The sequence below is a fragment of the Octopus bimaculoides genome, chromosome 13, assembly GCF_001194135.2.
Source record: "Octopus bimaculoides isolate UCB-OBI-ISO-001 chromosome 13, ASM119413v2, whole genome shotgun sequence".
Classification (NCBI taxonomy): domain Eukaryota; kingdom Metazoa; phylum Mollusca; class Cephalopoda; order Octopoda; family Octopodidae; genus Octopus; species Octopus bimaculoides.
Genome location: NC_068993.1, coordinates 52,904,653 through 52,929,545, shown reverse-complemented (window position 1 = coordinate 52,929,545; position 24,893 = coordinate 52,904,653). Strand labels below are relative to the sequence as shown.

Sequence of the window (24,893 nt, the reverse complement as noted above, 5' to 3'; positions counted from 1 at the left end):
ATGTTGGAGGCTGAAATACTTCCATTAATATTTTTAAGGCATCAAGAAGTCCCATGATGCCTATTGTATTATATATTTGTTGTTTTTCTGTTCAGTTGTTGATATCTAAAGTTTCAATCCCACTTTGCTAAACAAATTCATTATAACTTTTGATATTGTTTAGTCTGATTTGAAAAATATTTTCAATCCCTTCTGTATGTGCCAATTCAAAGATTGCCAGGAATGTTTGTTTAAAGTGGTCATGCACACCAAACTGGGCATAGCTTACATTCTTGAAATGATTTAAGAATTAAAAATACAACTTCATTCCATGAAACAGGTCAATATTAACCTGCAAATATTGTTGCCATATAGTTTGCTTATTTCACCTCCCAGCCTGACCATAATCTTGTGAGATGGAAACTGAGGGAAGCTTCTTATGTGTAATGTGTTTGTGTTTGTTTACATTTGGTGGTTTTGTGCCCTTGAAGATATGTGAAATAAGAATTCCTGTTCTTGAAAACGAGGTATATGTTAATGACATGAAGTCTGTATAGCATTATCGCAATTGTTTTAACGTCCTCTAACATTTGAAGTCATACACACACACACACATGATGGACTTCTTTTAGTTTATTAAATCCACTCACAAGGCTTTGGTCAGTTCTCAAGGTGCCATGCACAATGATATATTTGTTTAACCTATGCCTGCATGGCTTAGACAAAGTACTAAAAAGAAAAGCAAGTTTATGAAAATAAATCTTGTTAATTGTGTTACAAATGTAGTTTGCTGTGTCAAATTAGTTCATGGTTCATGTGGTCTTCTGCTTTAAGTAAAATGACTGATTTCTGAAGTTTCCCATCAAAATTAAATTAAAATTTCAAAACAAATTTGTCATCTTTCTCCCCACACTTGAATGTTTGACAAATCACCCCAGTCTATCCTAAAACAAAAATTTAATGTTTGAAAAATAAAAATTCTTTCCCTGAAGCAACCTACTTTCTATACTGTTATTTGAGAAAGTAAATTGACTAAAAATTACAGTTTAACCCTTTAGCATTTAAATTACTCTGTCAAATGTAAAGCCTGTTTAATTACATTGTTTTAAGTTAATTGTACAGCATCTTGTAACTCTGAGATTTTGATGATGTCCCTGTTTATTTTTAGAATGACTTTGTAGGGTAGGTGTGAGAAGTCAGAGCTGGCTGGTTTGAGCATAAAACTGGAAGACAATTTTGGCCTGATATGGCCGCTTTAAACACTAAAAGGTTAAGAATGAAATCATAAATTTCAATAATGGCTGTTGTTGAAACATCTGAAAATTTATAATCCAGTTTTTTCTGGATCCATTATCAAGGATTCCATATGCTGTGTTTAGCTGTTGTTATGAATGATCACTCTTATGAGTTTATTTCCGCCCTGTTAAATCATTGCCTATATTGAACTCCGCCCAGTGTTGGGCCTCAATCATCTCTTCCTTTTCATTGCCTTCACTGTAGGCCTCAGTATTGCTTTTTGTCCTGTTATCCTCTTTCTCTCTCTCTCTCTCTCTCTCTCTCTCTCTCTCTCTCTCTCTCTCTCTCTCTCTCTCTCTCTCTCTCTCTCTCTCTCTCAACAACAACAACAACACACACAAGTAGTAGCCTCTAACTTTAGAAGGCACAACAAAAGCAATTTGGTCATGACCATATCCAAACATGGTGGAAAGTACAATATGCCACCAGAACATTTGATTGGCTGCCTCTGTGTCATGGCTATGAATTAGCAACAACAACAAAGTCCAAGGAGATAGAAATAACTGCAAACTCTTACTATCACCACCATTACCATTGTCATAGCCCTGCTTGCATCATCACCACCAGCTCCACCACCATTGTCATAGCTATTAACACCACTCTGGTGATTACCACCTGACCAGTTTCCTTTTCTGGAATAGCTTGGATAGGTTTGTGGTCTCACATATTATATTATTGTTAATGTCAGAGTTACATTTTTAATACTTGTGTAGAAATTGGCACTGGTAGTGGTGGTAGTGTTGCTGATGGTGAATAAGAAGAGAAGGAATACGCTGGCATTTATTTTTCTTTTCCTTTCTTCTGTTAATTTCTCTTTATCTCTTTTCTTAGCTACTTATCTCGTGTCTGCCAATTTCCCTGACATCCGGCACCTTATGTTCTTAGCCACTTTCATGCCCTCACTTGAAAGCAGTCCTTATTGCTTAGGGCAAAGGGTTATTGCTTTTCATTTATTCTTAGATCACTTAGAATGTCTTTGTGTAAATCTATTGTCTCCTTATAACCTATTCCTTAACATTCACAAGTTCTTAAGCCTCAAGAAGGCATGAGAGGCAAATGATTAGTTACTCTTTGACTCATTATATGTGTTAGTACTTATCATTGCTGGACAAATCCTACTGACCTATGTCCTACTTCTGGGTGACTAGAAAAGCTTCTTTTAACCTTTGCTTTGTTAGAATTTTTATTTTTGATTTTTTAAATCTTTTTTTTTCTTCTTTTTTGCTACTGTTGTCATCATACATTGCAGTATTATATAGTGAGCTGTTTCAACTAATGCCACTATTCATGAGAAAGGTTTACATTTATATAAATTACCTTAAATAACTTTTCTTGAATCAATAATACGAAAGATCATGGTCCAAAAACTGAACTATTATGTCTAGAAAGCTGTTACTAAGAACATTTTTAGGAAGGCTTTTTACTGCTAAGGATCCCCCTCCCCTTCTGTCTGTCTGTCTCTCTCTCTCTCTTTTTCTCTCATACATTCCAGTGTTGTTTGACTTGTGCTTCTTGTCTGAGATGTGTGGCAGTTCTTTTCATAAATCATGATCAGATAGTCTGAAATTCATTCTTGATATCATCAAAACAGTCCATTTAGTGCTTGGAAACAAGGAAGCCTATCAAATAGGAATTCTTCTCTGTTTAAAGCAATGTTACCTGGTACAGTTTAATTAAAGACATACCTAGTGGCTGTTTGTTACCACATTTCTGTTGCAATGTATTACGTTTGTTTCAATTAATTTGGAAAATAATGGAGTATTTATTAGAATAACTTGTTATTAATTTATAATTAGAATCTAAATTTTCATGAAATTTTGATGGGAGGTTTTTAGATCACATTTATACAGAGATCCAGGGGTGGTATCAAAATAGTTAATGCTCACTTGAGGTGAATTGGTTGTCATAGGCATGGGTGTAGCTGTGTAGATGGAAGTTTGCTTGCCAGCCACTTTGTTTTGAGTACAGTCTCACTGTGCAGTGTCATGGGCTAGTGTCCTCTATTATAACTGAAGCTAACCAAAACTTGGCTGAGTAAATTTGGTTGATGGAAACTGAAAGAAGACTGTCATGTGTGTATTCTTTGCTTGTGCATGCATACTTATGTGTCTGTGTGTTAGTTTCGTATGTATGATCGCTTATACAAAAGTGTTTTTGGGGTAGTATTTTTATCAGTCTCTCTCTCTCTCTGTGGTTGAATAGTTACTGTGATGACAGGACAGCAATCATTCACCTGTAAAGTTCCATTTCATTACTTGCATTCCATTCTAGAAAACAGCCTTTGTTCTTTGAGTCTACTGACATGGCACTAGGCACCAACTTTAAAGCCAAAGCTGTTACAGAGTATGTTGAGATTCAAGTAGTCACCCTTCTCATTAGTATTAAAAAGAACAAAAGCAACAAACAAGCAGGCAAAATTAAACCCCTACCAAAACTGCCCTCATTTAATCTTTCAACACAATGTCAAGTGGTTAACTCCTGTTAGTTCTGTTGGTGACCCTGTCACTTCAGATCTCACTCGTTTTAGACTGTCTCTGTTATAATTAGGTGTTATTGCTGCTGCTTCGCCTCCTTCTATTATTTGAGCATCTTTTGCAACCTTGATGCCCCAACCCTTAACTGTTCTTGGACCTTTTCTGTTTGGCTTCACTTTTTAAAACTTTAAAATTAAGTGAAAATATTCAGATTTGGTATATTGATGCAATTTTTCACATTGAATCTGATGTTGTTATTCAGTTCTTCCAGAAAAAGTTCTAGAAAAATGTTACAGAGGTTTAAAGTTTGATCATTTTTACCTTGTCAGAAAACAAGATTTGGAAGCTAGCATCTTGTGAGTGATGGCAACATTACAACGACAAATTATTCAACAACAGAAGTTTTAATGAAGTCATGTGAAATGTTGGAAGAGGCATTGCAAAAAACAAGCTCTAGTTTAGTTCATGTAAACAGTACATATTTTGTAGTGAGACATTAAATTACAAAAAAAAAACAAAAGCCCCAAAAAACTGTGGTTCAGACAGCAACAGATGTGTAAAAACAAGGAAACACAAGGTAAACTACTTATGGTTGGACAGGACAGGAACAGATGGGTAAGCAGACTAACACAAAGCTAGGATTGTTACTATGGAAATAGGCACCAATATGTCTGTGGCTTTCGATTGGCTAAAATTACCCAAAATTTACAAGCTTTAAAAGCTATTAGCTTTTTATTTATTAAGTTATGGCAAAAATGAATTTCGTTTCCATAATTAGCTTACAAAACTATATCAGTACACCAAATTTGAAAACAATTGGAACAAAAATTGGGGGAATTGAAAAGTGGAAGCCAAACAGAAAAGATCATTGTTCTTTCAAGTGAGGAGTCTATGATTGGGGAAATGGCAGCTATTCCTGTAGCTCACCATTTTTCAGGAAGCACAGACATAAACACAAACACATATGTGCATGCACACACAATACATAAACATGCAACATGCTTTTTTAGTATCTGTCCACCAAATGCACTGACAAGGATTTGGTCAGCCTTGGGTCTATAGTACAAGACACCTGCCCAAGTTGCTGCACAGTGGGGCTGAAGTTGAGACTGCAAGGTTGGGAAGCACACAGCCATGCATGTGGTCATATGTGTGTGTGTCGGCGAATGTGAGAATTTGTGAATGAAAGAGGAAGATAGTACTGAATACATGGTGTATATTTCGTTTAGATACTTATTTAAACTGAGTATTTTGCTGCTGTTAGTTTTCTTTCACATACTGCTCTTTGAAACGACAAATTCAGAAATTCAGATGGTTACATTCCTTTATGAAATGTAACCGTTTGACTTTTTTGTGTTAAATGCCTGAAAGATTGCAGAGACTGAAACTTGAGTAGTGACCAAATCCTCTGTTTAAATAAATATAAAATGAAATTTTATGTAAAAATAATAAAGATTTAAAGCTGCTAAATATAAAAGATGAGGACACCTCAAAACTATAATCACTCTCTGCTCTTAGCATATGTCCTTTTTGCTTGGATCTCATGTATGGATGAAAAAGATTTAATCTTTCCATCCATCCCTGTCCACTATTCCTGGGAGAGTCATGGGGAATAGAGTCCTCAGGCACCTCTTCCATAGGGTCTTATCAGAAGCAACTGGCATTAGATTTTCCAGCTGGATTCCCAAACATGACCAGCTGAGACTATGTTTATTATCCAACTTTCTCATTTTTGGTCAACCCCTAAATCTCCTGCAGGTTGGCTTGGCTTCAAAAATCTATCTTGCAGTTCTTTTCTGCCACACTCAAATCACATGTCAGTAGTAATACTGTTGTGACCTCTAAATGCAGAGAAGTATTAATTCAACCTGGAGAGACTCCCTGCTTTCTGAACTTCACACTCTGTCGAGTAATGTTACTTCAGAGGAACCTCATGCCAGTCACTTGTATTCATGATCATATTCTTTCAGTCATTACCCAACACTCATGACCACAAACCTCTCCTTTTCTGAAGATGGGTTAGGTCACTGGTTTGAAGATATATTCCTCTTGTTTGCTCATTAGTCTTGAATGTGCTGCAATAGGCCGTGAGCACTGCCTTCTTTCTTGACTAAAAGATGTTAAAAACAAAAAAAAAATTAATGCACTGATCCTTTCCTCCAGGTCATATTCTCTACTACTGACTCTCGCCTTCCATATAATTTACTGGAGTACAGTATTTCTTTATGCTTCAAGTGGTACTTGAAGAATTTTTTGAAGATTTGATCTTCTTAGACGGAAAGTCACATCCTTAATCGTGCTGGCCATACTATCTCTTTAACAATAATTACTACATGCCCTTCTTTCCTAAATATTATAGTAACTCTTCAATGTAATTTAATAAGTCAGAAATCTGTGTGCAGTGAACAAATTCATGCAGACACATTCTAGACTGTGCCTAAACTTAAACCATGTCCATATGATAGATCACCAACACCAATATGAACAGCACTTTTCTGTTACTTAAGATTGCTCATTACTATGCTGACATGACTTGTTGCCTATCCCACTGACCACAAAAGTGTTGAAAAAAATGATCTGCTCTGTAACTCTTCCTCAGGCTTTCAACTGGAAAGGGAAATACACTGATTTGATATCCTGATGCTTTGTATGGTTCTGTCAGTCAACATAGTTGAACTTCAGTTAAAGTGTCAGACTGCCAAATATTTGTTGTTTCAACAATTTATGCATGTTTGCAGATAGAAACCCAAAGGGAAAAGTTAATATTGAAGATTTAAGTCATTCTTGTACCTGTAAGCTTGAAGAGAAAAATTAACATAAAAGATTTAAACAGTTTTTGTCCTTGCATTTTACTTTCAAAAAGTTGATCTATGTAATCTTATGAAAATATCAGCTTACAATAAAACAGTTATTTTGTTAAGATTTAGGCTTTAACTAAAACTGTTTGCTTTGTATGAACAATATTTGTCTTTCTAGCTGGCTCAACTGTATCTTCCTGTCTCTCATAAATAATGAGTGTCTAGTTTATTTGTCTAGATGTGTATCATCTTCACATCTGTATATAATTTGCAATGTATGTACTAGTCTGTGTAGAAAAACAAATACTTCTTTTATTTTTGAAGTATAACAAGTTAACATAGAAATACTTATCTATTTACTGTCTTATTTACCCCACTTATCCTTGATGAATATACCCTATTCATATGTCTTTATTGCTGATTCAAAACTAAATTCTACCAGTAAAATTAATGTTTGTAGGAATACAGGTTATGTTCTAAATTTCTCTAGACTCTTGCCACTGTCACTACATTATCTACAACCAGCTTATTACCATCTTAGTTGAGTACGCTACATCTGTATCTTATGGGAGAATTTCTTTAGGCTTATCCATCAAACTGTTGCGCTTTTCATGAACCACATATGTTTGCACACATTTTCACTCATTTCCTCATTCCTTCCCTTCTCACTTTTTCTCTTCATTAGAGGAAAAACATTTTTCTGATGCCTGGATTAAAAAATCCCATGGATCTGTGAAGGAAATAAATATTATTATAGTGCAATTTAGAATATCTGAAATTTACTCATTACGTTTATCATCACCATCAAGATCATTGTTGTCATCATTGCTACATTTGCTTTTTCCATAGTGACATAGATTGGATAAGAATTATCTAAGATGATTCTGCTTCCAAAAGCTCAATGCTACAAACTGATCCCTTTCAGCAATACAGTTATTACCTTTCGAGAATAAAGATAGTTATATATATATATACATATATAATAAGTTGTGTAGGTTTTTCATACTGACTAAAAAAATTGTAACTCTTCTCAGAAAAGAGGCTTGTGTAAGCTATACTATGCTGATATGGCCAAAATAGTCTGAAACATGCCTGCAAAGGTCAGATTTTCCTCTAAGCAAATTTTCTGAAATTGGTTTTTGGTTTCTTGAAATTATCTTCTCATTTTTTTTCTGTGGGTATTACTAACAGTTACTGCTAGGCTTTTGTTTTCTTTCTCTAGTCTAAAGGAAATTTCAGTTAACTGAGAATTTTTCACATACTGTCATTTAATATATCATTCTTTAGTTTCTTTATCTAAATTTATGCCATTGGCCCTCTTGAATTTATTTATAAGCTTCCTAAAGCATAAAAAAAATATAAATTTCTATACTAGCTATCTAATTTGACTGGTTTCTATTTTGTTGTTATTCTAGCTAATCAATTGGGGACAATCAAGATTAGTTTAACTTTGCCTGCTGCTAGATATTTGTGTTTTTGTTTAAAATTCTTTGGGGACATATGGTGAGTTGGGATGGGGGGTTCTGATCTATGAAGAAAGAGAAAAGAGGGAAACTATAAACAGCTTGCTGCTTTAAAAGGTTTTTTGATATATGTTGTGGTATGAAAAAAGAGACAAATATTTCTAAAGTTTTATAACTTCCGTAAACACATGAAGGCAACTAAATTCCTAAACCAAATGGGGGTAAAATTTTATCTGAAAGGAAAACAAAATGCAAAAAAAGAAAACCAAACCAAACAAACAACATATGTTGAAATTTTTTAAAGTTGAATTTGGATTGTCACTTCTGTGACATGCCAGTGTTCAGTCTTGTAAGTTACAGAATTGAATCTGAAATGAGCAGACCTCTAAAATTAATTATACGTCAAGTAATTGAATTAGTCTTTGAAGGTCTTATTGACCTCATAGGAATAACAAAAAATAGAAAAGAAAATAATTTGTTTTCTAAAATACCTTGTGGAATTTTCATGTAAATATGGCTTAATATTCAGAGACTGATCCAGGAATGTAGCATCAAGACTCCCATGTAAACTAAAAACATTATTATTATTATTATTATTATTATTATTATTATTATTATTATGTAAGGTGGTGAGCTGGCAGAATTGTTAGCATGCTGGACAAAATGCTTAGGGGTATTTTGCCTGTCGCTATGTTCTGAGTTCAAATTCTGCTGAGGTCAATTTTGCCTTTCATCCGGGGGGGGGGGGGTCGATAAATTAAGTACCAGTTGAATACTGGGGTCAGTGCAATCAACTCATCCCCACTTCCCCCAAGCTGCCCTTGTGGCAAAAATTTGAAATTATTATTATCACTATTAATTATTTTTAAGGCGGTGAACTGGCAGAATCATTAGCATTCCAGGCAAAATGCTTAGTGGCATTTCATCTGTATATATGTTCTGAGTTCAAATTCTGCTGGAGTTGACTTTGCCTTCCATTCCTTTGGGGCTGATAAAATAAGTACTAATCAAGTACCGGGATCAGTGTAATCAACTAGCCCTCACCCCTCAAAAAACAGCTGGCTCTTTGCTAAAATGTGAAATCATTATTATTATTATTGTTATTATTGTTACTATTACTATTCTTATTATTATGGGCAGTGTATGTGTTGTCTTACTGAATTCAGTTATGCCAGATTCTTGACAATAACAGTTGTTAATTCCCTCTTGGCCTTTGTTTCTTTTAACTGAAAGCTGAAACTTAAAGCTAATGGCAGGAATTCCTTATATCTGTGGCATTTACAAGTTATTAAGCCAAGTTCTACAAACATTTTTTGATTTGTCAACCATATCGCTCCTTAACATATCCTTAACATCCTCATTTGAAAGAACCACAACTGGCAGAAGATGGTCATTGATTGAAAACTAAGCTTGGGAATTAAATCAACACTATGACCATTAATGGTGACCATTGAGGTATTTTTCTTTTAAGATAAATCCCATGCTATTATCTACAGTGTTTATAATACATATCCATGTTGTTGACTCGGTGATTGTTGATATATTAAGTTAGACAAAGTAGCTTTTTTTTTTTATTCTCTCCTATGTTGAAGCAGTTCTTCAAAACTCTACTATACATCGAGCTCTCTCCCTCCCCTCTCCTCCCACCTCTCTCTCTCTCTCTCTTGGCCTCCATCGATCAATAGTGACTACACATCTGTATATGTTAGCCCATACATGCAACTCTCTCCACTCTGCACCACCAATGTTCATCCAAGGGAAGCATTGTTGACTTGGGTCAGTATGGCTTAGCACTTACGTCATTGCAAGTGTTGCCATCAGGATGCATAGAGCCAGAACTGATACTACATGACATCGTGTTCAGCTTTCTAATTGTTCTATCTACACTTTGCTCTGGATTGCTGCTTTTTTATCAACCCTAAAAGGATGAAAGGCAAGTTGACCTTCGCATGACTTCAACTCACAGTGCAGAGAGTCAGAACAAGTACCATGGAACACTTTAGTCATTACTCTAACAACTCTGCCAATTTGTTGCTTTCCAGATACAGGAGGGTTAAGGATTATTTTATTTGTCTTTATAGTAGAATTAAGGGCTGTTATATTTATTTATCTTTTGTGGGTGAAAATAAAGAGAAGAGGCAAGCAGTGAGTGACAAGTATGAAGCTTATATGAACCTATAGCTATGTCATCAAGATTATCGTAGATGTTCGATGGACACAACCTCAGACTCAACACGGAGGCCTACATCAAGTGCCTGGAGAAGGTAGTGCTGCCCTGGGTCAAGAGGGTGGCTGCTGGAAGACCCTATGTCTGGCAACAGGACTCTGCACCATGCCACACAAGCAGGAGAACCCAGTCATGGCTGTCAGACAATTTTTTGACCACATCACTCCTAACATCTGGCCACTTAACTCCCCAGACTGCGACCTCTTTAATTATTATATGTGGGGCGCAGTTGAGCAAGAGACCAACAAAACCTCTTGTAACACCAAAGATGAACTGACGGCAAGGATTATGACTGCATTCATCAACTTAAACAGGGAAACTATCCGGGAGCTGCAGAAGATTCTTAAGTCATCTAGAGGCTGTGATTGAAGCCAGTGGCAATTTTATTCAATAAATTTACTCTTTATTTTTTCAAAATATTTTTTATGCAATTTTGGTAAATATATCTGTTAAAATGAGATGTCATTGTGTTATTTTCACTTTTGCATAATTTAGACAACAGTTTATTCACTATGCCTTGTGTGTGTAAAGTATTTTTGTATTATGTATCAGTGCAGTTAGAGATAAACTGTATGGTTGTATGTTCTCAATCAGCTCAGGGCTCTATTGAAGTCCCTTCAATAGTATAAATTCCTATTGGTCTCTTGCATGACATTATCTGGATGCTGCTTCTGCTACCACAACTACCACCCACCACTACCAGTACTACTTATTGCAAGACCAAGGAAAGCAAAAATCTTATTCTGAAGAATATATTTTGGACTGTCTATCCAAATGGTTTCCCTCATTGCTAAGAGTGAATCATGTAATTCCATCAGTTACTCCTCTGGGATGTCAAATAACTTTCATATGTTGCACTGCTATTGAAGTATTTCTTATTTCATTTTTGATATATATATAGAGTCATTTTCCTGTCATTATTTTTCTGTCTCTGTTTTGTTATATTTCATGTTTACATATTCTTCAAGTTTTTCTCTTGAACTTAATACATTGGCTGAGAAGTGGGCATTGTTTTTGGAGATTGCTTAACCATTAAGGTATATTCTAATGAATAGAAAATGGTATGCAGTATCTATTTCATCACTTGTGACCTTCGCATAGTCTTTTATTTTTGTCGCATTACTTGAGAGAAAAAACAAACAATCTGAATTAAATTTCCCAATTCACAAATAATAGAACAGAACATAGTGTCTTGACTCTAGAGATAAGGATAAAAATAGGCTAACCTATACAGATAAAGATATTTATTTTTCTTCTTTTTTAACCCTTTTGCTACCATATCTGAGTTAAAATACATTCACTCTGTCTCAATTAATTTTGGAAATATTGAGTATAGTTAAATAACTTTGCTGTTACTAAGTGCAAATGTGGCTCTGTGGTAAGTAGTTTGCTTCCTAAGTACATGGTTCTGAGTTCAGTTCCACTGTATGGCACCTTGGGCAAGTGTCTTTTATTATAACCTTAGGCTAACTAAAGCCTTGTGAGTGGATTTGGTAGATCGAAACTGAATGGAACCTGTTGAATATATGTGTGTGTGTGTGTGTACATGTATCTTTGTGTCTGTGTTTGTCCACCCACCACTGCTAGACAACTGGTGTGGGTGTGTTTATGTCCCCCTAACTTAGCTGTTCAGCAAAAGGGACCGATAGAATAAGTACCATGCTTTACAAAAATATAGTAAGTGCTGGGGTTGATAAGTTTGACTACAATTCTTCAAGGTGGCAACCCAGCATGGCCACAGTCTAGTGACTGAAGCAAAAGATAAAATAATACAGATAATAATACAGATAATAATACAGATAATAATACAGATAATAATACAGATAATGAATATACATATATCTATAGACACACGCACACGCATATACATACATATTCGAGCAAGATCGTTGCCAGTGCCGCTGGACTGGCTCCTGTGCAGGTGGCACGTAAAATACACCATTTCGAGCGTGGCCGTTGCCAGTACCACCTGACTGGCCCTCGTGCCAGTGGCACATAAAAGCACCCACTACACTCTCTGAGTGGTTGGCGTTAGGAAGGGCATCCAGCTGTAGAAACTCTGCCAAATCAGATTGGAGCCTGGTGTAGCCATCGGGTTTCACCAGTCCTCAGTCAAATCGTCCAACCCATGCTAGCATGGAAAGCAGACGTTAAATGATGACGACGACGACAACGAATGTTTGCTATGAATATTTGAAGGGAAATTTTAATTTAGATCACTTTAAAACAACAAATTTGTTATCATAGAACCAGCAGCAGCAAGCCTTGCAGGTTGGTATCCACAAAGGTTCAGGAAATTTGTTGTTGAAGCTGTGGAGGTTATGGTAGAAACAAAAGCATAGCATAAACAAATACTAGGTGTTTTGATTTCTTTCTTGAGATGGTGGTGAACTTCATTCATTCATAGCCATGACTCACAAGCTATTATGTAGCATGAACCATACTTTTGCTAATTGTTTTAAGTGCTTGCATATTCATGAGTAGAGAGACACAGAGCGGGGTCTGTGCCAGCACTCGACTGGTACTCGTTCCAGTTGAGTAGAATGGAACAACATGAAATACAGTGCTTTACTTAAGGACTTAATGCACTGTTTGGTTCATGAGTTGAACCTACCACTTTACGATCAAGAGCTCAACACTCTAACCATCATGTCTTCACTAATACCATAAGCAAAGTTCTCAGCTGGTTAGTGCCAATGGTGTTACAGGAATCACATGGTTATAAAAGAATATATTTGGTATCAGTCTAGCTTTTATAACCTAATAATTTTTCCTCTTCAGTGGGCTGCTAATATGTTGGATACACTGACAATAAATAGTCAAGGGAACTGAGTCTTAGACAAAATCTTTCCTTTAGATAAAAATCCATGTTTTTGGTAGGCTGACAATTGGCTTGGATGAAAAATAATATCACACTGTCTCGTTTCAAAGCTGGGTGGTATTATTAAAAAATTTTATTGAGCTATAATAGATTATAGACAGAGAAAGAGAAATGTACTTATTCTCGGTTTCTGAAAAGTAAATAAAGAAAGGATAAGACAAAGTAAGGTTGGTAGCAGTTGTAGATAGGTTTCTATCTTGTGCAGATTTTTATTGCAGTGTTAGTGTGAACTGAAACAATTGCTTGTTGTGATTGCAGGGTCATTGACAGAAATAACATATTTTGTATTGCGAGGGATTGGATGCTAAATCACACTTAAAGAGAACTTAGTTACCTGAACAGAAAATAATGAGTGTTTGCCATTAATCATTTAGTGCTTCAACTGCAACAGTTGAGGAGCTTCCCATGTGCAAAACTGGAATTGGGTTACTCTCTTTCTTGGATAGATTGTTCTATTAACAGATGCCTAGGATGAAAAATGTTGCTGCTGTCAGAGTTGTTTTGTGTCTATTAATTATTGAGTTGTTATTATTACCGCCCTCCATGTTTTTGTCAACCTTCATGGTTTATAAAGTAAGCACTGTTTATTATTATATTATTATTAAGGTGGCGAACTGGCAAAATCATTAGCATGCTGGGTAGAATGTGTAGCAGAATTTTGTCCAGCTTTATGTTCTGAGTTCAAATTCCGCTGAGGTTGGCTTTGCCTTTCATCCTTTCAGAGTTGATTAAATAAGTACCAGTTGAACACAGGGGTTGATGTAATTGACTTACCCTCTCCACCAAACCTGCTGGCCTTGTGCCAAAATTTGAAACTATCATCATTATTAATACTACTATTACTATTAGGTTGTCAAGAAAGTTCTTGCGGAATTTTAAATTTTGGCTTTAAATAAAGCCCATTTTTCGCTCTATCTAATCGTGTTACTCTTTTTCTTTCTGAATAATTAGGCCATTTTTTCCGGAACATTAAATGCATGGACAAAAAGCAAATTCGCACAATTTTCTTATTCCAGTTCAAGCTAGGCCGAAAAGCTGCTGAAACAGCTCACGATATCAACGATGCATTTGGCCCAGGAACCACTAATGAACGTACAGCACAATAGTGGTTCCAGAAATTTCGTAGCAGTTATGAGAGTCTTGAAGATGATACGCGTAATGGTCGGCCATCGGATGTTGACTAAAAGCCTTAGTGGAAGCCAGTCCACACACAACTGTTCAAGAGCTTGCTTCTGAATTAGACGTAATGTACACGACAATTTCCAACCACTTGAAAGAGATTGGAAAAACAAAAATACTTGAGAAATGGGTGCCGCACGAATTGAACGACAACCAAAAAAAAAAAACGCCATTTTGAAGTGTCATCTTCCCTTCTTTTATGCAACAAAAATGACCCGTTTCTCGACCGGATTGTGACTTGCGATGAAAGGTGGATTCTCTACAACAACTGGTGATGCTCAGCTTAGTGGTTGGATGCCAGTGAAGCTCCACGGCACTTCCTGGGGCCAAAGTTGCACCAAAAGAAGGTCATGGTAACTGTTTGGTGGTCTGCGGCCGGTCTCATCCATCACAACTTTTTGGATCCAGGCGAAGCCATTATAGCAGAGAAGTACTTTCAGCAAATGGATGAAATGCATAAAAAACTCCGACTACAACAGCCAGCATTGGTCAATAGAAAAGGACCAATTCTTCTCCATGACAACGCTTGGCCGCATGTCGCACAACTGACCCTGCAGAAGTTGAACGAATTAGGCTACAAAACTCTGCCTCATCTGACATACTCACCAGACCTCTCGCCTTCAGACTACCACTGACTAATAAAGTTTTGTTTGAGCTGAGATATGTGCATCTGAATTTAAAGGTTAAAAACCGCAAGAACTTTCTTGACAACCTAATATTATTAGGATTGATAGAATCCTTAGCATGCTGGGCAAAATCCTCAGCAGCATTTCTTCTGACTCTTTACATTTAAATTCCATCAAAGTTAACTGTGTCTCTCATCATTTCAAGGTGGATGACATAATTGCTACCTTGAGTACTTGGGGGTCAATATAATTGACTAACCTCATTCCCCTAGAATAATTTTTGGCCATGCGCCAAAATAAGAAAGCTACATTATTATTCTTATTATTGAGAAGGCAGGAGGCTACTTGAATTGTTAGTATATCAGAGAAAATGCTTAGCAGCATTTCTTCTGGTTCTTTATGTGATGAGTTCAAATCTCATCAAAATCAACTTTGCTTTTCATCCTTTCAGGGTTGATAAAATGAGCACTAGTTGAGTGCTGATGTAATCGATTGATTATTATTATTATTATTATTATTATTATTATTAAGGAAGCGAGCTGGCAGAATCATTAGCTTGCCAGGAAAAATGCTACTGAGCATTTTACTCATCTTCACGATCTGAGTTCAAATTCTGCCGAGGTCGAATTTGCCTTTCATCCTTCCAGGGTTGATAAATTAAGTACCAGTTGAGTACTGGGGATCAAAGTAATTGACTTAACCCCTCTCCCAAAATTCCAGGCCTAGAGCCTATAGTAGAACGGATTATTATTATTGTTGTTTGTTGCTGGTGGTGCTTTAATGAGACTGATCGAGTTACAAAACTTGTGGATATTTGTGAATTAAATTCTATCAATGTGTAAAAGAAAACAATTAGTGGAACAGAGTTGAGCTAATTTCCCCCATCTAAAGTTTTTCTGGAAAAAATCTGCAATTACGTCAATCATTATATGATTGTTCATTGTAACAAAGTCCTAATGTATCATAACAGCCTATATATATACATATATTAAATTGTAGCATAGCTCTGATTTTTTGTTGCTTGCTTTATGTTTGCAATAAACAAACTCCATATATGCCTAAAGCCGTTGAAAAGGAATAAATAATGAGATCCATGTGTTGGCATTGATGTCTCAAGAAAATCTGCTCAACATGGAAATATTAATTGGTTGCAGTTTATGGTAAAGTGTTTGTTGTTTGACAGTATTTGCTCACTGTTTGTTTGAATGCCTGTTTTCCCATACTAGCAAAGATTAGGTGGAGAGGTACTTGGGATTGGGTTTTTATAACGGGGTGCTTTTCTGTTGCCAACACTTGCCTTTTTGTTTTTTGTTTTTTTAATCATAAGAGAATTTTTATTCCAGAGGAACTCAAGTGCAGAATTTGTGTGTGTGTGTGTGTGTGTGCGCGTGTGTGTGTGTGTGCGCGCGTGTGTGTGTACTTTTCTGTTTGTCCCTCTCCACCACTTGACAGCTGGCATTGGTTTGTTTACATCCCCACGACTAAGTGGTTCAACAAAGGGGAACAATAGAATAAGTACTGGGTTTCGTTTGTTTGACTAAAACCTTTGAAGATGGTGCTCCAGTATGACTGCAGTCCAATGACTGAAACAAATAAAAGATAGGAGATAAGAAATGTGCAGAGACACATACAACAGGCTTCTTTCAGTTTCCATCTACCAAATTCCCTTACAAGGCATTGGTCTGCTCATTGTTATAGTATAAGACCTTTGCCCAAAATGCTGCACAGTGGAACAGAACTCAAAGCCATGCAGTAAACTTCTTAACCACACAGCCATGCTTGTTCCTACAAAAATTAATTTCACTTTATGATAGGTGGTGAGCTGGCAGAATTAGCATACTGAATGTAATGCTTAGTGCTCTTTTGTTTGTCTTTACATTCTGAGTTCAAATTCTGCCAAGGTTGACTTTGCCTTTCATCCTTTCAGAATTGATAAAATAAGTCCTAGTTGAGCACTGGGGTTGATGTAATCAACTTAACCACTCCTGAGTATGAATATTAAAAAACTGCATCCCACTGTCAAACCATGTTAAGCCAGTGTAGCAGAGTAGGCTCATCAAACCTGTATGATCTCAAGCCATTCTCTGGTGGAGGGAACATGCTGGGGTCTTTGTCCTGCAGTGGACCGAGCATGGGCAATCCAATCTAATCCAAAATGATAGAGTGCTTACCGTTAAAAAACGTGTGTTACATAAGAAGAAAAAGGCTCCTTCTATCCTTGTATCTTACTTTGTAAACTGAGAATTCTGTTTACAGCTAGACTTGTTCATATATAAAATATTGTCCTTTGTTTTCTTTTCACAGTAAATGCATTTTCAATTAAAGTATGTGTCAATCAGTGATTCAGAGTAGATCCTGAGCAGATGACTGGGTTGACTAAGGTTAATTGGCTACTTTGACCAGCAGAAACCAAATTGAAATGAGAGAGAGGGAGAGATTGTATGACTTCTGTTTCTATGGTTTAATTAGCAATACACTTGATATGAATGAGTAAAACTGTTACAAACAAGTTCTCTGCTTTTGTGACAGTCATTAGTTGACACAATGTAAAATATAATGGCTTGACAAATATGGTGGCATGTTAGAAGGCTGCTGTAATAATATATCTACTTGTAGGTGAAGAAGCATCAAGCATCTAATACTCAAATTGCTGCTCAAACAAGAAGCAATTCTTGTTGCTATGCGACTTGTTAGCATCATCATCATCATCATCATCATCATTAGTATAAGTTTTACTTTTGCATCTGTAGTTTATTTTTCTTTTTTCCATACTTGTATGCGTTCAACAGACTTATAGGGACAGTATTCTGTCACTGATCCTTATTAGATTTTCAAGTAAAGTATTATTATTATTATTATTAATGTTATTATTCCACTGGTCTTCACTAGTCAAAACGACAGAGCTACTGGGCACATTGTTTACAGATATAAACATAGCAACACCATTTTTGCTGAAATGGCATCATGTGAAGACACACAAGAGTAAATAATCATATGTATACATATATACATACATACCCACATAAATATATACATGCATGCTTGTGTGTATGTCTTTGTGTGTGTGTACACATAGATATAGAAATATATTCAACTGACTTCCATACAATTTCTGTCTGTCAGTTTCGGTTGCAAGGCATTGTGGTCAGTCTTAGGTTATAGTAAATGCTTATTGCCTTGGGTGCCATACAGTTGGGCAGAACCAAAAACTATGTGGTTATGAAGTGAACTCTATCCATACAGACTATTCTTACCAATGTGATGAAACAAAACTCATGCTATTGTACAAAATGAGTTTTAAATTGAATGACAATGAAGAGGAAGAGCTGTCTGTAAGTCAGTTTGGTTAATATATTAACCCAGCACAAGGTGGCGAGCTCGCAGAATTGTTAGCATGATGAGCAGAATGTGTAGTGGCACTTTGTCTGTTTTTACATTCAGAGTTCAGATTCTGTAGAGGTCAACTTTGCCTTTTATCCTTTTGTAGTTGATAAAAATAAGTACCAGTTGAGAGCTGGGATTGATATAATTGAATTAGCCTCTGTCTGGCCTTGTGTCAAAATTCGAAATGAATATTTTAACCTGCCACCACTGCCACCACCACCCTTCCTGTAAATTCTGTTACTATAATAACAGTTTTCAGCTACTTGAATATAACTATTTATCATATCTCCTCACTAACCAATTGGTCAGGTTATACATACTTTAGATTCTGAATTAACTCATGAGTTTTGAAGGTATAATATGGCAATAGTTTGTTCAGCTTGGTAGGTAGGTAATGTTTAAACGTGAAGTTATCAAAGATCATTATGCCAACTGAAGATATCAAAGTGAAACAGTAAACTCCATGGAAACTCTGATATGTGTTAGCAAAATAGTTAAGAAGTGCTGTTATTAGTGTGTTATCTTCAGCAGTTTAATGTTTCTACTTTAATGCTGCTGTTGAGTAAAACTAGGTTGAGAAGTCCTATTGCAGATTGTTTAATGGATCCTATATTTGATGTGGAAATGAGATTGTATATAAATGAAATGTATGTATGAGTGTGTGAGAAAGAGATGACAACACAAGTCTGGGAGAGAGAGAGAGAGAAGGAGAGAGAGAGAGAGAGAGAGAGAGAGAGAGGGGGGGAGAGAGAGACTGGTGGACCTTAAAGCATACCTTGGTGCAACCTTTAAGAAAAATTTTTAAATTCAGGTTAGAATACCCTTCTCTCTCTCTTTCTCTCTCCTTCCTTTATTTCTCTCTTTCTCTTTTTTCCAGTCAGCAGCCCTTGTTTATTCAATTATGGAAAGTAAAAATGGAGTAGATAATCAAAAATTTACTGTTGATGGAAACTGAACAATCCTAGCTTACCATTCACTTAGTGAACACAAGTATTGACACAGTTTGGTATCTAGGCTAGATTAATTGCTTCTAAGTTAATTTATCTGAGATGTTTGTGCATGTGTGCATACATGTGTGTGTGTGTGTGTGTGTGTCCTTATTGGTTGGGATAGAGGCCAATTATTTCGATGAATTGCCTCATTTATATAGGTTATATGCATTCTAGGTACAAACACTAGGCTTTGTGACTTTCAAGCTGAGCAGTCATTACTTTTCTATCTTGCTTCATAGTTGGATGTCAGATCTTAAAATAGCTGACATATAATGAGATCTAATTATTTATTCATTAATTAATAACTCCTCAATAATGTTTCTCCTTTTTTTTTATTTAATTTTTTTATAAAGTATCTATTAAAAATTTTCCTCAGCTAACATGTGTCAGTCAGATAATAAAAAAAAAATGGTAAGGGTGAGAATCCTTTCACTTCTGTATACACACACACACACACACACGTATATGTGCCTGTGTGCCTGTGAGTGTTTATGTATTTACATACACATTATTTTTAAGCTGAAAATACTACAGGAGTTACACATGGACCTGAAGTTTCTTGTGCAAAGATTTTCCTAAATTTTGGAAAGTGTTTACATTCACTTTTCCATGCTTTTATGGGTTAGGCAGATCATTACAAATTGAATCTGTTCTTATTTAGAATTACAGCCTTCTTATACGGGTCAGAAGACTACAACTTACTCCGTACATTCCATTATTTATAAGAATCCCCCACTCACACTCAGTATATATACATGTAAAATATACTCTCTTGTCTTTATGGACAAAACACTTCTTTGTTACTTCCACGTCTTGTAATAAATATATAGCAAATATATGTCTTTCTGTGTATGTATCTTTGTATGTTATGTTGGTAAATGGTGTTTTAAAAAAGAACTAACTATTCAACTAAGCCATGAAATATTCTCTTGATAAACCCTGTTCTGTGCAGGGTTTTCTTTATTGAGTCATATGAGTTTATCAGTTTGGCTAGGTTAGTTGTTTTATTTCTTCTACTTCTGTCGATGGTATAGTTATTTTTTCCCTGCTTTATCAGCTCAGGTACTTTTAGTACCTTAGTTTTATGTATTTTTGTATTGGATTTTTATCAATTTCACCAGAGGACAAACGTTAACACTTTTGATATCATTCCATCTGAATCTACCTTTTGTTCTTTGATACAAAATTCCTGTTTTAAAGTAATCTAGATTTAGTACCTTCTGTCTATATTTCATGATAAATTATGTTCCAGATACTAACTTAACAGCCATTCTTAACAAATATATCTTCTAAAGGCTCCAGTGGTGGAAAATCATGTAACAATTTAATTTACAGATGAAATATAAAAAAAGGCCACCCTAGGAAAACTCAGAATCCTATGTTAAGGAACTTCCCATGTTACACATGCTGAGATTGAACCTCAAACCCATCCTGTGTTTTATACATTTTCTGGTGCTAACCTTTTCCAACAATTACTCATGGACTTCCAGATCCTTCATGTGTTTGATTCAAAATTTCATTTCAGCTTTGTTATAATTTGTTTTTAAATAGTGACTCCACTCCTGTGGTGGTGTATTTTCATCAGTCATTTCTGTGAACTTTAATACTTTCATGTCGGTAAGCTATTAAATATACTGCATCCTCTCTTTCCTTCTTCCATTACCATCACAAACACCACCACCACCACCACCATCATTATCACCACTGCCACCTTCATATGCTTCATATGCTTCTTTTTTTTCTTCTCTGTCCCATATCTTGCTTACTACACTGCAGATTTGTTGCACTTGTCTTGTGCATCAAGTAATGTGTAAAGTTCTAGAATTATGTTACTTTGTCACTCCTTACTATGTCACTATCAATGCTTGTATTATTCTATGAGTCTAAGAAGTATTAATCCATCCTGCCTTGTGTCATCATCATCATCACCATTAGCATTGTCATTATCATCATCAATGTTGTTATCATTGTCATCATTGTCATAGTTGTCATCTTCTCTATTGTTGCAAATTTGACCTAGCTACATCAAGCCTTAATCCTCCTCATATTTCACACACTAATTAGTCCTCAAAATTTCTCTACTAATTATATATCATTATTATATTTTACTTCAAGTTGCTCACATCTCACTCTTTTATATTTTATTGTTAAATTCAGATTATTTCTCCCAGGGTGGGTTGTTCTTTCTTTCTCCCCCCCCTTTTGTCCTTAATGATTAACTTTGTGTTTATTATTAGACGTAACAGACAGGGTGTTGTGAATTTATGGTAAATATGCAACAATTAGCTTTAACTAAATAACAACCTTTCATATATGTGTGTGCATGTGAGGTGTGTTGAACTGTGATACATGGTCCTCTCACCATTTCTCCCCCCCTCTCTCTCCCTCTTGTTGCTGCACAGTACACTCAATGTTGAACATAGATTAAACACCATACTTACTTAGCCTACAGCAATGATACACTCTCCACTATCCTCTGTATGTGTGTCTATCTATATATGGGTTTTGTGTGTTATGGCCATTTGTATGTGTGTGTGTGTGTGTGTGTGTGGACATTCTTTGCTAAGTAAAAAGAATTTAAAAAAAAAATCTAATTATAAAATTAGGCATGGTCTTTCTGAAGGAGTAAATGTATTTTAGCTTAAAATGAAGGCCACCCATTTATGTCTGTAGGATTCCAGGTCATATAAAGTACAGTTATACTGGTATTTTTCTCTTAACTTCATCTTAATTTCGTTTCTAACGCATATAACTTCATTCACTTCCCCTTAACTCTTTCGATATCAATCAACCTGTGACTGCCTTTGATTCTGGGATATAAATTTCCTGTTTTATCTTGTAGTTCTAAGATTTCAATGATGTGATTATTTATTTTGAGAATGACATTGTTAGAGAGGTCAGATCTAACCAGTTTGAACATAAACAGGTAGAATGTTTGGGCTGGATATGGCCAGTTTAAATACTGTTTTATGGGTCAACTATGAAAATTGGATTTGAATGTTTTCTGGTTTTATTGGCTGTATATTACTACTACTACTACTACTACTACTACTACTACTACTAATAATAATAATAATAATAATAGCAATAATAATGGGACCCCGAGGAGATCGAGTATCCTATATTTTATAATATTTTATAATATCTTATGATATGTATTAATCATTCTGGATGTTCCATCGAAATGTACATAGGTCAATTTCATTATTATTATTATTATTGTAATAAAGTATTTTCAACGGATCAGTTTTGAGCTCTATTTAAAGTTGATATATATATATATATATACATATATATACATATATATACATATATATACATATGTATATATATATATATATATATATATATATATATATATATATATATATATATATATATATATATATATATATATATATATATATGTATATGTTTGTATGTCTGTGGTTGTCCCTGCAACTTAGCAGTTCGGCAAAAGAGACTGATAGAAGAAGTACTAGGCTTACAAAGAATAAATCTTGGTGTCGATTTGTTCGGCTAAAGGCCATGCTCCAGCATGGCCGCAGTCAAACAACAAACAAATAAAAGAATAAAAGAAATTGTAGAAGTATAACCAATTGATTGCTAATAAGATTTAAGAACAAAATCTTATTTGGACCCTGGTTGAGAACTACTACATAAGAGGATACGTGTCCAAGGTGCCATACTGTGATATAGAAGTGGTGGTGATGGTAATGCTAGCAGATGTAGCGATGACGACGACGATGACAACAATGCTTCAAGGTCACAGCATCATCAATGACAATGCAAACACTGTGTCAACAACTACAAACAGCAGTTTAGATTAAGAAGATTTGGTTATTTCAAGCTAATCTGTCCAGTGGTGAATTTTGTTGCCAAAAGATACCCGAACCATGACAAGCACCGAGAATAGGAAACACTTGAAGCCGATATTTTAAGGAACTAATTATTTTTCTAGGTTTTATTTCTTCTGACCACTGACCACAACAACTACTTGACTATAATGACCAGTACACCTCTTTCTCTCTCTTTCTCTCTCTCTCTCTCTCTCTCTCTCTCTCTCTCTCTTCTATTCAACAGGAAAACTCCTCTTGTTGATGCACAATTGACTTCCTTCTTGTTAACAGTTCTCATTATTACTTTCATCTCATTTCTCTCTCCCCCCTATGCTTTTGTTTCCTTTATTGTTGTTTATTTCTTTGTTTCCTTCCTTATTTCATCCATTTTTATTTTCTTATTCCCTCTCCACTTCTCTCTCTCTCTCTCTCTCTCACACACACACACACATGCACATACACGCACACACACATACCAATTACCGACTTCCCACTTCTTTATTTCAATTCCTGATATTTCACCCCAAAATACACACAATTCCACTTGTTCTGGTAATATGTTCAGGTTATTATGCTCCAAGGTCACTATTGCTTCACAACCACACCAACATTTACAAAAGTGTGTACACACACACACACACACACACATCTTTATACACCTTACTGTGTAGTGTCCATCACTGTTACTCTGCGTCTGTCCTACCTCAGATTATTCTGCATTGCTAAAACATTAACTAGTTTTATACAAACCTAATACATTAATGTCATTGTTTATACTTTTAGCAGTTAAACCGGCCAGATAGCCCTTTCATACCTACCCTACAATGTCATTCCAGGAATAAACATCCACATCATCTAAATCTCAAAGCCATGAGAAAATGCTTGATTAATTCAAAATAATATAAGATTTATGTTTTACTGAGTAAGCTGAACAGTAAAGGGTTTATACATCAACACCATAAATATTGCTCTTATATTAGCTATCTCTTCTTGTTGCTGCTTTTTAACACAAGATCAGCCCTGATCTAGCTACTTTGTGATTAAAAGCATTCCAGCTGTGTTTTCAGGCATAGTGTTTCTGGAATTAGATTATGTAATGTGTCCCTTTTCATTGTTCATTGTTAGGATGGTAAGATGTGATATAAGGGAGATTTTAGCAACTATTTCTTGCAGGTTGAATGGCTGCACTTATAGAGACACCTTAATATTTATTCTGCCATCTCATCTCTTTATTTCTTTTCTTTTCTACTTTCAGCTCATGAATTCAGTGAGACAATGACTGATCCACACATTTTAATGGAAGCTCAGTTGAATATACTCTAAACTGCAATTCCGAGAAGAAGGATTTTCTCTTTAGAATTTTTTATTTTCATTTGTTTTTTTAATGAACCTTTTGAAATAAATCTCTTTTCTCTTCATGTGTTGTGTTGCTTATATTTGTGTGAATTTATTAAAGTCTGTAACACATAGCTGTAAACGGATGACAGACATAGAAATTGGCTGTGTGGTTAAGAAGTTTGCTTCCCAGCTACATGGTTTTAGGTTCAAACCCACTGTTTAGCACCTTGGGCAAGTGTTTTCTTCTCTAGCTTTGGTCCAACCAAATCTTTGTGAGTAGATTTGGTTGACAGAACCTGAAAATGTCCATCAAGAAGTTTGCTTCCCAACCACATGGTTCCAGGTTCAGTCCCACCGTGTAGCACCTTGGGCCAGTGTTCTCTACAATAGCCTTGGGCCTTGTGTGTGTGTTTGTCC

The 24,893-nt window shown here is 35.5% G+C and overlaps 1 protein-coding gene across 1 annotated transcript in view; it reads left to right on the top strand.

Moving 5' to 3' along the window:
- Positions 1–24,556, top strand: part of LOC106877729 (proteasome maturation protein) — a 62,635-nt gene extending 38,079 nt beyond the window's left edge. The window contains exon 6 of the mRNA XM_014926702.2: positions 24,394–24,556. Coding sequence (XP_014782188.1) covers positions 24,394–24,461 — 68 coding nt within the window. The 3' untranslated portion in view covers positions 24,462–24,556. The remainder of the gene's footprint in view (positions 1–24,393) is intronic.
- Positions 24,557–24,893: the final 337 nt, after the last annotated feature.